The following is a 14,914-nucleotide window of genomic DNA, read 5'->3' as shown; positions in this document are numbered from 1 at the left end:
TCCCATTAATTTGATGTATTACTAGAGGACAACATATCAAGGCAAATACCTTCAAACTTGATTAAGTCTCACTCCTTCATGTACGTATATTTAACCATACGACTTTCTTTCAATGGCACATTTATTTATTGTTTAAAGTATTCCTTAAAGGGATAGTTCATTGCTTCATTCACCATTCACTTTCATTGTATGGAAAAAAGAGCAGCGTAAAGATTCTTTAGATCTTTTCCTCTTGTGTTTCACGGAAGAATGATTTAAGATCAATAAGATTAACAGAATTAAAATTTTGGGATAAACAAAGACTTTATAACCATATCTAGAGCAAACCTTATCATGTAATATTAACGTTTTTCATAAAACCGCTTTGCATCAATCTGCATTGTGGTTTGTGTGGGGGCTTCAGGCACGCACTGAAGTGGTGATTAGTTTCTCTGAACACATGTAGCTTTACCTTCGCCTCTGATGTGGGCTCTAGATTGCACAAGCGGTTGCCAAGTCCCTCTGCTGAAAGGCAGAATTTGCGATTCTCCTTCTCAATGGCAGCGACACACTGCAGCACCACCTCATCATCCTGTCATCACAATAACAAGGAATTTAACACAAGCTTGAAAGCAAAAGCACTCCAAACATCTAAACAGAGTACTCAGTCCTTCCACTCAATATAGTTCAAAGAGCTTAAGAGTGAAACTTCACTTTTATATTATACAATTAGTTACAACAGTTAGTTCTGGTCCTCTATTCTGACTGGAAAAGCTGCGTTCAAAGAGCTGTGTTACAATCGTTAACAAAAACTAAAATAAAACTAAATGAACATACAGTAATTGAAAGAAACTAAAACTAAACTAAACTGAATTTTCATAACTCCAGAACTACCAAAAAAAATGAACAGGCTATTATTCTGTGCAGTGCTCTACTAAACGCAACAACTGATTCTGCTTTGGCTTAATTTGGAACTATTTGCAATATTGGTGCAAAAATAGACAAAATAACTGGCCATATGGTGTTTAAAATGCAAGTTACTCCATCTTTGTGTTTATAGAACTGTGGTTTAAAAGCTGAATATTTTATTATTTAACATTTAATTAAGTTTATACTTCAGGAATACCTGTAGTAAAAATAATAATAATAATAATAATAATAATAATAAAACAATTCTAAAGATATTCTGAACTCCTCAAGTCCCAGAAGATAAAGTGTCACTAAAAAATTTTTCATGTCAAGCCCCTGACTTCTGGGAAATCAGAGTGAATTTGTTGATTTTATGGATGAACCAACTGCTAAACTTTATATCATGATTGTCATTAAGGGAAAGGAAGAGGAGTGGAGATACTGATGTCATCAGAATCCACAAAGAATCTCTGTAGATTCTGTGAGATCTCCCTCTCCCGGGAGGAATATATTGATTTTGGTCTCACTCGCTTTTCCTAGCCGGTCCTTTTCTTGTTTGCCAGCTCACGTACCACATTAATTTGAGCTGATGGCTGCCATAGTTCTGATGAACACCATCAGAGTAGTAACAATTCTTATTTTAAATTTCATTAATCAAGTTCAGAATGCGTTAATGAGATGAGAGCAAGCACAAACATCCAGCATTCTTTATACATTCTGAAGGCATAATAACCTGTGTATATTTGGGCTTAGTTATGCCAATTACTAGTGGTGCACCGATCAGGAAATAACATGAAGTTAACATGAACTAATGAACTTAATGTTAGTTACAACATATACTATTACATTTTTACAATCAAAATTTGTATTAGTTAATGCACATTAATGTACTATGAACTAACATGAACTAACAATGAACAATTGTATTTTTATTAACTAACATTATGATTAATAAATGCTGTAAAAATATATTATTCATTGTTTGTTCATAACACCTAATGCATTAACTAATGTTAAAGAAATTAAACCTTTTTATAAAGTATTACCAAAATTACATTAAAATTACATTAATTGTGAATTGCTAACATTTATTTGTATTGAAAACAGTTATGTATAGTTCTGTTGTCAATATCAAAAGGTCATTGTGACATACTGGCAACCAGTAGAAAACATGAGAGCATCACACACAGCAGAGATTCTTTCAAATATAAGAAAAATATATCCATTACAAGCTCTAAAACTGCTCCAGTGAGAAATCATTAATACCTATGATTTGTTTAATGTCTTTGGCATTTTGCTGTAACACAAATCACTAATTATTAAGCAAATACATGAAGACGCGGTGCCGACATTGAAGGTTAAACAGTTATATCTGTCATTAGTGGTATTGTGACCAACATTAATCTGATTTAAATTGGGATCCTCACAGAATAGCGCTGGGATGAGTGACTGATGAGATACTGAGAATACCTGCAGAGCACACATGTTTGATTGACACCGAGAGTGCTCCTGTTGAAGAGAGTAAAGCTAAAAGTGCTCATGATCGCTCAAACAATCTCTATCGCTCCACAGAGCGTCTGATTGTCACTAACTCATGTTACATCACGTGTACTCAGATTTGTATTCACATGTTTATTTGTTGTTTTTAATTCGTTTTTATACCCGTTAGCAGCAACTTTATCCTCTTCCTGCTCACTGTGCAGCGAGTCAGAATAACTACTGTAATGACTCTAGAAAATGGGCAACTTAATATTCATATTTTTATACACATACTTAATATCATAGTAATTCTTACACAAAAGCAAAACAGCATATTCATGTGAATTGCATCATGTCAGAAAGTTTAAATTCGTGAATGCTTAGAATTGCCAACAACTCACCCTCCAGAGGCCACTGTGTCATGCTTCAAGGGCTGAGCAATTGCTCATTCATTAGAGTAGCAGTGTATGTGTGATTCTCTGCGTGCTGCAAAAAAGATCGGCCCTAAATCTAGGCAGGATCGGCCGATCGACGATCACAGATATAAGACAAAGATCTGACGATTTCGATTGGTGGCTGATCGATCAGTGCACCCCTACCAATTACAGTGAGTTGTCTATTTATGCTATCAAAGCTATGTTAAAATTGGGGAATGTTATGACAACTGGAATGTTATTCTGACAGTAAGGCGGTGTATTACTTGGTAACTAATAAAGATGCCCAATTAATATCTAATGCAAAAAATAAGCCTTTGTCTGAGCCAACCCAAGCAGCAGGACAGGACTCTTCTGGAAGCCGAAGAGTGGAGGTTGCTACATTGGCACTCTGAAACAGCGAAGTGATTGGCTGTTAGCAGACTTTTAAAGTGAGGACTAGTATATGATTGGCTAAGAAGCTAAATGGGCAATAGCATGACGATGTACGAGTCTTCCCGCTAGGACTACGCTTATGCTTACATTTTTATCAGAAATACTTGTAGACTTTAAATAAATTGACATGATCTTTATTTGATGAAATAATGATGGAAATAAATGTATATAATGTCTCTTTGGCCTAAGCCCCATCTGACGGTCCAATGAGATTCCTACTTGAACTACCAGATCCTGCTGGAAGACAGGCGGCAGGGGTGAGGAGCCAACCCCAAAGGAAAACCAAAATACTACCCCAAAAGTGAGAGAAGGAGTTCCAAGCAGGTTACAACTCAGATCTTCGTGGCTGGAAATTCAATCTGGAGAAGAGAGATGTTAACTAAAACTTTTAGTTGTCAATGATGCATGAATTGTGCAGTAGCCCTAGCATGGTTTGTGCAATACTTTGCATGAGTATAAGCCGTGCTTTGCATTTGCTGATGAATAAAGGGGGGTGGGGGCATGGTTTGTGCAATATCCTGCCAAAGGAAAAACCATGCTTGCGTTTGAGCCCTTCAATAAGGGCAAACATGGTTTGTACAATATCCTTGCCAAAGGATGAACAACGTTGCGTCTGAGCACTTTGATAAGGTGGACAATGTTGTGCAATACACTTTGCTGAAGGATAAACAATGTTTGTTTTTGAGCCCTCCAATAAGGGTGATCGTTGTTTGAGCAATACCCTTTGCTGAATGATAAACAATGTTTAGCATTTGAGCCCTTTGATAAGGGTGAACAATGTTTGTGCTATACCTATGCAAAAGGATAAACTATGCTTAGGATTGAAAATGAGCCATTTTGAGAAGGGTGAGCATTGATTATACAATATACTTGCAGGAGGATAGACATGTTTATATTAAATAAATAATAGTTAGATAAAAGGTGCTTGGACAAAATTCACGAAGTGACCCCTGGCTGCTACTAGATAGGAAATAAAAATACTTAATGGCTGATAGAGAGGTGTGCGTGAGTGATGATTTGAGGATTGGGTCGAAAGTACTTATGGTAGGATAAAGAAGACCACCGGCCGAGCATCTTAATTGTGGATTCTGATGTTTTTTGTTGAGCAGCAACTGTAGCAGCTCCGATTCTGAATGAGTGCCCCGAGAAAAGAGGGAGAGAGACTACAATGTTTGAGGATGGCAAAAAGGTGAGTTCTGAACCAGTAACATTACATAGGGTCTTGGGACAGGGTGATAATAAAGGAGAGTCAGCTGCAGATTGTGAACGTGTTGGAAGATATTAAACCATGGAGGTGTAGGAGCAGAAGGAGCTAAAAAATTTTGATATGATGATGGTATGACCACCCCTCAAATAGTCTGTTTAGAGTGCTTAAAAAGAAGGGGAAAATGATAAGGAGAAAAGGAAATTACGGAAAAGGATAGGTCACGAGAAGGCAGGAAGGAGAGTGAGTTGTGAGTGAGTGGAGAATTCTCCGCACCAGAGAAAGACATAAAAAAGCCAAAAGGAAAATTGCTTCCAAAAGAATATTGATATACACAGAAAAGAAACCTGATAAAATGGATGAAATCATTAAGTGAAGAATGTCTGAGGTAAAAGGTAACCTCTTATCGGGGAGATAAGTGCTGTTTGCAGTACGAGAGGTCCTGCAAGCCTCCACAGGGTTTGCCCAAGAACTAAGATCCTTTACAATATGCAGACTATTTCTGCACCAGAAAGTGAACCAGACAGCAAAATGAAATTGTAACTGCCATTTGATGCCGAAAAAGGGCCCATCAGAGGGGTGGATAGGCATGGTTTTGAAAGCACCTTTATGTCTGCTTTGGCTAGGGGGGTGCTGTGCCCAGCCTTATAAAATCAGTTGAATGGCATTGACTGATGCATAGTAGAGGGAAAACAGCTCTAGTGGAATCATGTCATTTATGCTAGCCAAGTGACTTTTCTTCCACAAATATTTGCGAGTGGCTAAGCTGATAGGATTAACTCTTAAACAAGAAAAGGGAAGAGAACTGAAAGGGCCAATTAGATAACCTTTACTTAATTCTTTCCCCAGAAGATCAGAAATAACAGAGGGTTCTGTTAAATCAGACAGTAATTTTTTTTCTATATGAGTATGAGAAAGAGGAGAGAGAATGCCGACACAAAATAGCTGCTTAAATTTGATCGGGTGAGAGAAGCGATAGCGAAAGAGAGCAGGAACATTGATGGGAGTTGTGGGGAATTGTAATACTTACAATAGAGTGTTCTGCCATACCATAAAAATAAAGTTATCATAGCCAGATACAGTCTAGTTCTTCCCTACGCTCGGGGTAAATGCTGCACAGTGCATCTCTATATATCCCAAAAGCAACTACAAATTCATTCAAACATAAGGACCACTAAAACGTCCCCTCAGTCCACAAAACGGCGGTCGCATGCGGGAGAAGGAAGCAATTGAGGCTAAATTAATGTCTTTATCTTTGATGACTTGAGCTCATAGAGCCGAGGAGTCCATTTCTGTGGCGGGTGAAACGAAACTCCTATCTGATGTGAAAGCGGGGGTGGAGCTTGCCAGAGAAAATTTAGGGACATAGAGCTGCATCTGCATATGAGGAGGGCTCGAGGAGGGCTCAAGGTTGGGATTGAGGTTCGAGAAGCCTCTAAGAGTAGAAGCCTGGAGTCTATATTTTTGATGGACTCAGTGGTGGAATGTATGGCTTCCAGAACCGGATTGTGCATTCCTGTTGAAGTTGAGGCGGTGGTTTCATCTGAGGGAGGTCTGCTATGAGACTGAGATCTAGGCGGGAATCCAGATTTTGCTGACCATTTACGCCCCGTCGGTTTTGGAGTAGGAGCATCGTCTGGGAGGGAAGGCCGGCTTCCTAATATATTGGGGGCAAGCTGGTTAATTTCTGGTCTGGAGAGATCAAGGCTAATGGAGATATATTTTTTGGCTTACAATTTGATAATCCTTCAGAGAGAATAATGATCACATTGAGAATTCGGAAGCTGCAGACACGCACTGCGACGAGGAGCTGTCTGATCCTGAATTGCAGGTAAAGGTGGTGTCACACTAGCAGATCTTTTCCAATGACAGTGAAGTGTTGAGAAAAGTCAAAGGCAGTCATTAAGTGTGACACTTTCCCACCATTTTTAATCGGTAAGTGTGACTGTCTAGGAGGGCAAGATAAGCGCAAACAGTCACTAAGTGTGACACCCCCCCCACCCAAATCAAGTTGTTCTGAGTCTGCTAGTGTGGAGCCAGCTTAAGGAGCAAGAAACTAAATCCATATCCAGAGTGGGTATTAGCTCTTCGGGGAGCGAAACTAACTCGGTGTCAGACATGGTGAGCTGTTGAATGAATTGCCATGTTGGCACACTGAAACATCAAAGTGATAGGCTGTTAGCAGACTTTTAAGTTAAGTTGCATTTAATGTATAGCACTTTTCACATGACTTTTAAAGCGAGGGCTAATATATGATTGGCTAAGAAGCTAAATGGGTAATGGTGACTATGTACCACTACAAGTCTTCCTGCTAGAACTACGCTTACGCTTACATTTCTTGCATGACTCAAGACCAAACGTCATGACACATGAATCGATTAGGTTTGATGTTACTGATGTATTGCAATATTTGATTTGGCCACTGTATACAGAAGTTGATCAATAATTTGATTTGAGAGTGAATAACAACTTAAAATTTGGTCTGTTCATCATAAAATGCAATCATATGGCTTCACAAGTTTTATCGACTACTTTTACTGTAGTTTTATGGTGTGTGTGTTTTTATTTATTTTTTTGTCCTTTCTGGAGCTTGACAACCTGGAGGCACTATTCACTTTAATTTATGGTGAAAATATTATTTAAATGTTTTCCCTTTATGTAATACAGAAAGAAACAAGTCTTACAGGCTTAGAATGACAGGAGGGAGACCAAATAATGGCAGAATTTTAATTTTTGTGTGAACTATTCCTTTAATGCAGCACACTACTTCTTATCTAAAAGAGAAGATCTTCCCTTGCTCCCACCTAGATTGCTTGCCAATGAATCTGGTGAATCTGCAGCAAATTGATCCAGGGGAGAGCAGCACAGTCATCTGCAAAACAGCTAAGGGGCAGAATCACAGTCTATCTATAGGGGTGTTGCGTGTGTAAGGACACGGGGGGGGGCTCTGTCCATAATCCAGACCCATGAATGCCCAGACCTTCTGCCCAACCCAACCAGCGCCTTGCAGACAGACCAAACCAACCCACTTCCTGTTCAAGCCATCATGCCAGTGTGTTTAAACACAGGCGCAACAGAATTAAAAATGGCTTCTCCACCCTCTCCTTCCAATGGTCAGTGCCTGTCTTTAAGGACATGAACAGGTGTAGGTGTGTGGCATGAAGACTTCAGAGCAGAGGTCGACAACCTATGGCATGCGTGCCAGCATTGGCATGCGGAGGGGTAATCACTGGCACAGCAGCATCAGTGAGAGAAAAGTAGACTATTTTATTTATATAAATTCCGCACCTGCATTCCAATCTATATCTTGATATAATCCTTCCTCACGCAGCGTGTTTTTATGAGCTGAATGGGAGGCTAAACAAAAAGTAAAAATGTGACGAGACTGCAGTATACCCAACAGACTCGTGCAGCGTGTGCAAACCATTCACACATCACGAGCCGGCAGCGCTTCATGATCGGTTAAATGTATGAATAAACGTGCCCCCTTTGCTTTGGTCAGGCTGCGCAGATGACAGCCTACATTCCGTGTTTCATTTGTTTCTTTTTGCTTTCAGAACAACACATGATGTAATAAGGAAAACACCACTATTAATCCTTGAGATTTCCAACCCAGTATACAGGTACACCCTCCTTAAACCATGGTCACATGGGCGTCGGCACAGCCATTGACCAGGAAAATAAAAAAATGGCACTCCATGTCAAAAAGGTTGCCGACCCCTTCTTCAGAGGGTGTATGTAACCTGAGAAGTCCTGAAGTGCTTTGGTGCAAAATAAATTCTCACAACTCACCCGGACCTGCCACAAACCTGAACTTAAGAAAAGGTGAATATACAAATTTGTCCATTCCACAATGCTACTTTAAAATGTACGTGCATGCTTAGCCACTGTCTCAAACACTGTAGAATCACCCACTCTTCTGAAAGATGTTTGTTTTTCTCATAATTTGCTCAAAAGGACTTCAATGTATGTTTCAGAATCACTTAAACTGCCAATATTAGAAGGCCTGTCTCAATTATTACAAACAGTAATCACCTGATCTCAAAATGTATTTATTTGATCTAATCATAATTACTTATAAATAATGCAGAATCATCCGAATATACTGTAGAATTATGAAATAAGTATTTTGTATGTCTCAGTGCCCTTGAGTGAGCTTTGCTTAAAATCTTCAGTGCAGGTTTATTTTCAGATTTGTGTAATAATAATAATAATAATAATAATAATAAAAACATTTAGAATTATATACTATAATAATTATAGTAATTATGCTAATAATCATATTCATATTACTATAATATACTTTTCAGTGTTTGAAAAAACAACAGTATGAATGGAAAGTGGACTTATAATACATTAAATATTAATATTTGAATAACATTTCAGATATTGTATTATTATTTGTGTACAAAGCCTTACTGACAAAATCACGAGTTTTACTAATGTGGTTTATTTAAGCTATATTTGGTTTGTGTGTATTAAACTTACAATGTAAATTACATGAATAAAACAGAAAATTTAATTATCAATCACACTTATTTGCATGACAATTAATCACCTGCCAAAATTTCATCCAGCCCTGGCCATAAGTGCTTGGTTTAATTTTCAATTGAGCACATTAATGCAAAATCAAATAATATTGCTGCCGTTGTTTAATCTTGTAAACTGATACTGTTGAACATTCAATACATTTGTGGAGTTCACTACTCCAAAAAAGAACACTGTTGAGCAAAACTGAGCATTTCATAATGGTAAAGAGATGATTTAATGATATGGTTCAGGGTCTTTCATCTCAGCTGAACTCTCATTTTCATTCCCTAAATAACTCAAATTCATAGCCAGCCACTGCACTTCACCAAGCAGGTGGCTCATGCCCCTGTATCTGACAGCCTAATGAGATGGCTGAATGCACTGTGTGCTCACATCTTTATTTACATTTACATTTACATCACAGCTGTGTACAACCCCCCACAAGCCGACACAGACTGGGCACTCAAGGAACTGTACAGGATTATAAGCAAGCAGGAAACTGCACTCCCAGATGCCATGTTCATTGTGACCGAGGACTTTAACAAAGCCAATTTTAAATCAATTGCACCAAAATACACCAACACATCAGTTTTAACACACGAGGGGACCGGGTTTTGGACCATTGCTACTCTCCCTTCCAGGATGCCTACAAATCCCTCCCCTACCCACCATTTGTCAAATCGGACCACTCTTCCATTCTGCTTCTGCCCGCTTACAGGCAGAAACTGAAACAGGAAGCACCCACCCTCAGAACGATCCAGTGTTGGTCGGACCAAGATTGTTTTGATCACGTGGACTGGAAGATGTTCCGGTCCACCTCTGATGACAACATCGAGGTTTACGCTGATAGCGTAAAGTGCTTCATCAGAAAGTGTGTAGAGGATGTTGTTCCATCCAAAACAATACGGATATACCCGAACCAGAAACCTTGGATTAATAGCGATGTTCATGCGGCACTTAATGCGCGGACCTCCGCTTTTAATTCCGGGAAGGTGGAGGAGCATAAACAAGCCAGTTATGCCCTCCAAAAAACTATCAGAGCAGCAAAACGCCAGTACAGGAACAAGATTGAAGGACAGTTTAACACCACCAACTCTAGAAGCATGTGGCAGGGAATTAATATCATCACGGACTTTAAAGGGAATAAAAACTCCGCCGTGAACACCGCTGCCTCTCTCCCGGATGAGCTAAATACTTTTTATGCACGGTTCGAGGGAAATAACACAGCCCTCGCAGAGGGAGCTCTCGTGGCCGAACCTACAGAGGTTAGTTCACTCTCCGTCTCTGTAGCGGATGTAACCCGATCCTTCCGACGGGTGAATATCCGTAAAGCCGCGGGTCCAGACGGCATTCTGGGCTGCGTCATCAGAGTGTGCGTGAACCAACTGGCTGGTGTTTTTACGGACATTTTCAACCTTTCCCTCTCTTTGTCTGTTGTCCCCACATGCTTTAAAACCTCCACCATTGTGCCTGTACCAAAGCAATCCAAAATAACTTGCTTAAATGACTGCCATCCTGTTGCTCTGACCCCCATCATCAGCAAATGCTTTGAGAGACCAATCAGAGATTACATCTGCTCTGTGCTGCCTCCATCACTGGACTCATTGCAGTTTGCTTGCCGCAACAACCGCTCCACTGATGATGCCATTGCATCTACAATACACACTGCTCTCTCCCACCTGGAAAAAAGGAACACTTATGTGAGAATGCTTTTTGTAGACTGCAGCTCAGCATTGAACACCATAGTGCCCTCCATGCTTGATGAGAAACTCCGGGCTCTGGGCTTAAACAGCATGCTGTGCAGCTGGATCCTGGACTTCCTGTCAAGCAGACGCCAGGTGGTTAGAATGGGCAGTAACATCTCCTCATCACTGACCCTCAACACTGGAGCCCCACAGGGCTGTGTTCGTAGCCCACTCCTGTATTCCCTGTACACACGACTGTGTGGCAACACACAGCTCCAATGCCATCATTAAGTTTGCTGATGATATGACGGTGGTAGGTCTGATCATTGACAATGATGAAACAGCCTACAGAGATGAGGTGCACACTCTGACACGCTGGTGTCAGGAGCACAACCTCTCCCTTAATGTCAATAAGACAAAGGAGCTTGTGGTGGACTTCAGGAGAAGAGAAAGAGAACACAGCCCCATCACCATCAATAGAGCACCAGTGGAGAGAGTCAGCAGTTTCAAGCTCCTGGGTGTCCACATCACTGAGGAACTCACATGGTCTGTCCACACTGAGGCCGTTGTGAAGAAGGCTCATCAGCGCCTCTTCTTCCTGAGACGGCTGAGGAAGTTTGGAATGAACCGCCACATGCTCACACGGTTCTACACCAGCACTGTAGAGAGTATTCTGACTGGCTGCATCTCTGCCTGGTACAGCAATAGCACCGCCCACAACCGCAAAGCCCTGCAAAGGGTGGTGCAAACTGCCAGACACATCATCAGAGGTGAGCTTTCCTCTCTCCAGGACATATACACCAGGCGGTGTGTGAAAAAAGCTCGGAGGATCATCAGAGACTCCAGCCACCCGAGCCATGGGCTGCTCTCACTGCTACCATCAGGCAGGCAGTATCGCAGTATCAGGACTCGCACCAGCAGACTTCATGACAGCTTCTTCTCCCAAGCAATCAGACTTTTGAACTCTTGATCTCTCACGATCAATATACATCAGCACTGCACTTTATTAATCTTATTATCTCACACTGGACTGTCATAAATTATATTCTCTTAACATCACACTGTCAACTGACTATCAACCGACAGCCTGAATGTCAATACAGTACAATACAACCTACTGTACATTTTATATATACTATATATACCATTTTTATTTTATTGTATAATGTGTATTCTATATTGTGTGTATTGTATAATGTACATTGTATGTTATTATTTGTATATTGTGTTGTGTGTAATTATGTGTATATTAGATTTTAAATTGTGTTGTGTAAATTTGATGTTTATTGTAGATTGGTATATGTCTCATCACTGTCGTGACTGCTATGTTGCTCGGAACTGCACCCAAGAATTTCACACACTATTGCACTTGTGTATATGGTTGTGTGACAATAAAAGTGATTTGATTTAATTTATGTGTTTGGCAGATGCTTTTATCCAAAGCGACTTACAGTGTACTTATTACAGGGACAATACCCCTGGAGCAACCTGGAGCATGGTGGTGGCTGTGGGGATCGAACCAGCAACCTTCTGATTACCAGTTACATGCTTTAGCCCACTACACCACTACCACTATATCTGTATCCAGCTAAAATGTAGGGTCCTTCAATACATAATGCTCCATGGGAGAAATATGTTCTCCTTGAACTGAGAGACAAGCATGAGAAAGATGAAATAATGTAAAGGCACTGTGCTCCATGCAAAAGTCCATAATTTATCTTATCTTCACACTCCAAACAAATATATTTACAGAAATATTTTAAATAGGTTATAAATTAATTTAAAATGGAGTAGGGGTAATTCACAAAAAATTATAGTGTGGTTTATTTGCACATTGTGTTAGCACCTAATTCATAATTATAAAAATCAGGTAACAGCAAAACAAGCTTAAAATTTTGAGCTGAACGCAATTGGCAGGGAGCAGTTTCTGATTATGTGGGTCAGTTCTGAGTGCTCGGTTGTGGAGGATGCAGCAGACTACAGTAATTCGGCACACTTTACTGGGACTGTACAGCATCACTCCACCACTGCAATCCAGACACCTGAATCAGTCTTTTAAAATGGCGCAAGTGCCTTCAAGGACTTATAATAAGGCTAATTTATATAGAAAAGAAGGACTGTTTGCACTGAAAAGAATGACATTGTCTTAAAGGAATAGTTCACCAAAAAAACTCAACCTGCCAACCTGCCAGATGCAGGCAGAAATCGCCAGTGGTGGGTAAATACACATTATACATTCTTTAAAAAAATCTTTGTTCGTGTTCCGCACAAGAAAGAAAATCATACGAGTTTGAGAAGATATGAGGGTGAGTAAATGATGAGAGAATTATAATTTTTGGGTGAACTGTTCCTTTAATTGAAATACAGGCAAAGCAGTGCAATTTCAATTTATTTAGCATCTGTTTAAACTGGATTGTGGGTGGTTAGTGAATAAATAAAAGGTGTTTAGTAAATTTCCCCCAGTGTGTTTAACCAGAGATTATTTAGCAGAGATGGGCCACTTCTATTTAAATGAATGTGAGAAATTGGAATGCCCAACCAAGATGCTCTAGCACCCAACGGTCAACGGATGTAGAAAGGAAGTCCCGCCTTACAGGTAAAAGAGCCAATCACCTTTTAGATACAGACATCACCTGTCAATCAACTCGCTAATGCACATGCGCATTAGCTATACAAACCAGAATAATTGTGTTTTAGTGTAATATGAGGTAAAGAAGCACAATTTATGATTCCAATACTATCAAATTTAATTGCTGATTTGAAATGTTATTTGATCGCAGCCGCGGTCCGTGCATTTTAAGTCTAGGCCTTCAGTGTGATTCATGCCATTAAGAAAACACAGTTTCACAATGAATAAGACGCCATGTGCCTATCATACATTACGTGGCAGTCAACTAATAATACCAATTGACATTTTAAAAACACGTCCACACACGAAAGCCAGAACCAAGGAGGTCTAATACCAAGAAAAAGCTCTCTAATAATATTTGTGATTTAAATTTTGTTTCGTCAGGGTACACGGTAATTTTTCAAAACTTGATCTGACACGGAATGCTCAAGCAGCCTAATTTACACCTAGAAAACTCCTGATGTTGCTATAACAATTCAAAAAGCACTTACCAATTTGCTTGAAGTTAAAATAAGTCCTCATTTCCTGTTTAATTAATCAATCACACGATCATGCAGAACATCTCAGGTTTTTAAATTCATAAAGATCTCTTTCTCAATGGTGATGACAGCAGTGATGACAGCCAACTCGTCAACAAGATCTCGTGCTCTTCGCTTTCAAATTACGTACATCACTTAAAGCGTGATTGCGTCACTCAAGGCCAGCTAGAAGGCCTGGACTGGGACATACCCTAAAGACCACACCCACAAGAACAAATAAATTAATCTGACTGGCTGATGAATATGACAATCTGACTTTAGATGCCTATTCACTTACACTGTTGGGGGATTCTGTGGAAATTCTGAAGGCCTGACAGGGTGGAGCTCAGACTCACGCATTGCTTCGGCTAAGGTGTATGGCTTCGGGTATGCGATTTGTGAAACAGTTGTCACACTTTGCTTGTAAGCATCGAGGAATAAATTCTGATTGGATAATTTTTTTGTTTTTTGCTGTTCATTTGTAGATTAATTAGGAGTGGAAAGTAATTGAAAATATATAAGCAAAAAGGTCAATGGGAATTAAAGGATGACAAAATATTTATTTATTAGGCATGTTACACCAGCAGAGAAGGCTTTGCTGGCCCTGAGAAATCACCACTGTTTAATCTTGACCAACCATTTTTGAGATTTCAGTGTTCCCCCATTCAAGGAGCTCCACTTGCATGACTGGAAATAGCCTCCCGAGAGCATTCCAAAGATGGCCGACAGTGGACTGACTTACTAGAATGACTTTGGTTTAACACAATGCAGTTAAAGGGTTTTATTCACTTCCTATTCTCTGGCTGAGGTAATCACACATATACAGCAACACACTTTTATACACTCCTAAAACTGTAAGTGACACTCTTCTTTGATATAGACCATCTCTGCTGGTGATGAGACTCTTGAAAGCTAACATCTTTCACACAAGATGATCCCACAGAAAAGGTATTCCACAGCGCAAAGGCATCCAGAGAAAATGCATTAAAAATGCAAAAGCTATTTCACCAGTTCTGTCAAGCATCCTTACAGAGACGTTTCCTTTTTGACTCCTTGAGGTACACCAGCAGAGGCCATGCTGTGGTGTCTTAAAAGAAGTCTGAGAGCGCTGC

General features: G+C 39.9%; 1 protein-coding gene across 1 annotated transcript in view; it reads right to left on the bottom strand.

Moving 5' to 3' along the window:
- LOC127415615 (ryanodine receptor 3-like) overlaps window positions 1–14,914 on the bottom strand; it is a 40,269-nt gene that overhangs the window by 13,354 nt on the left and 12,001 nt on the right. The window contains exon 2 of the mRNA XM_051654376.1: window positions 452–571. Within this exon, the coding sequence (XP_051510336.1) occupies window positions 452–571 (120 nt within the window). The remainder of the gene's footprint in view (window positions 1–451; window positions 572–14,914) is intronic.

The sequence above is a fragment of the Myxocyprinus asiaticus genome, chromosome 25, assembly GCF_019703515.2.
Source record: "Myxocyprinus asiaticus isolate MX2 ecotype Aquarium Trade chromosome 25, UBuf_Myxa_2, whole genome shotgun sequence".
NCBI lineage: Eukaryota > Metazoa > Chordata > Actinopteri > Cypriniformes > Catostomidae > Myxocyprinus > Myxocyprinus asiaticus.
The sequence above is the reverse complement of the archived record's forward strand: the minus strand, read 5'-3'. Positions and strand labels throughout refer to the sequence as shown.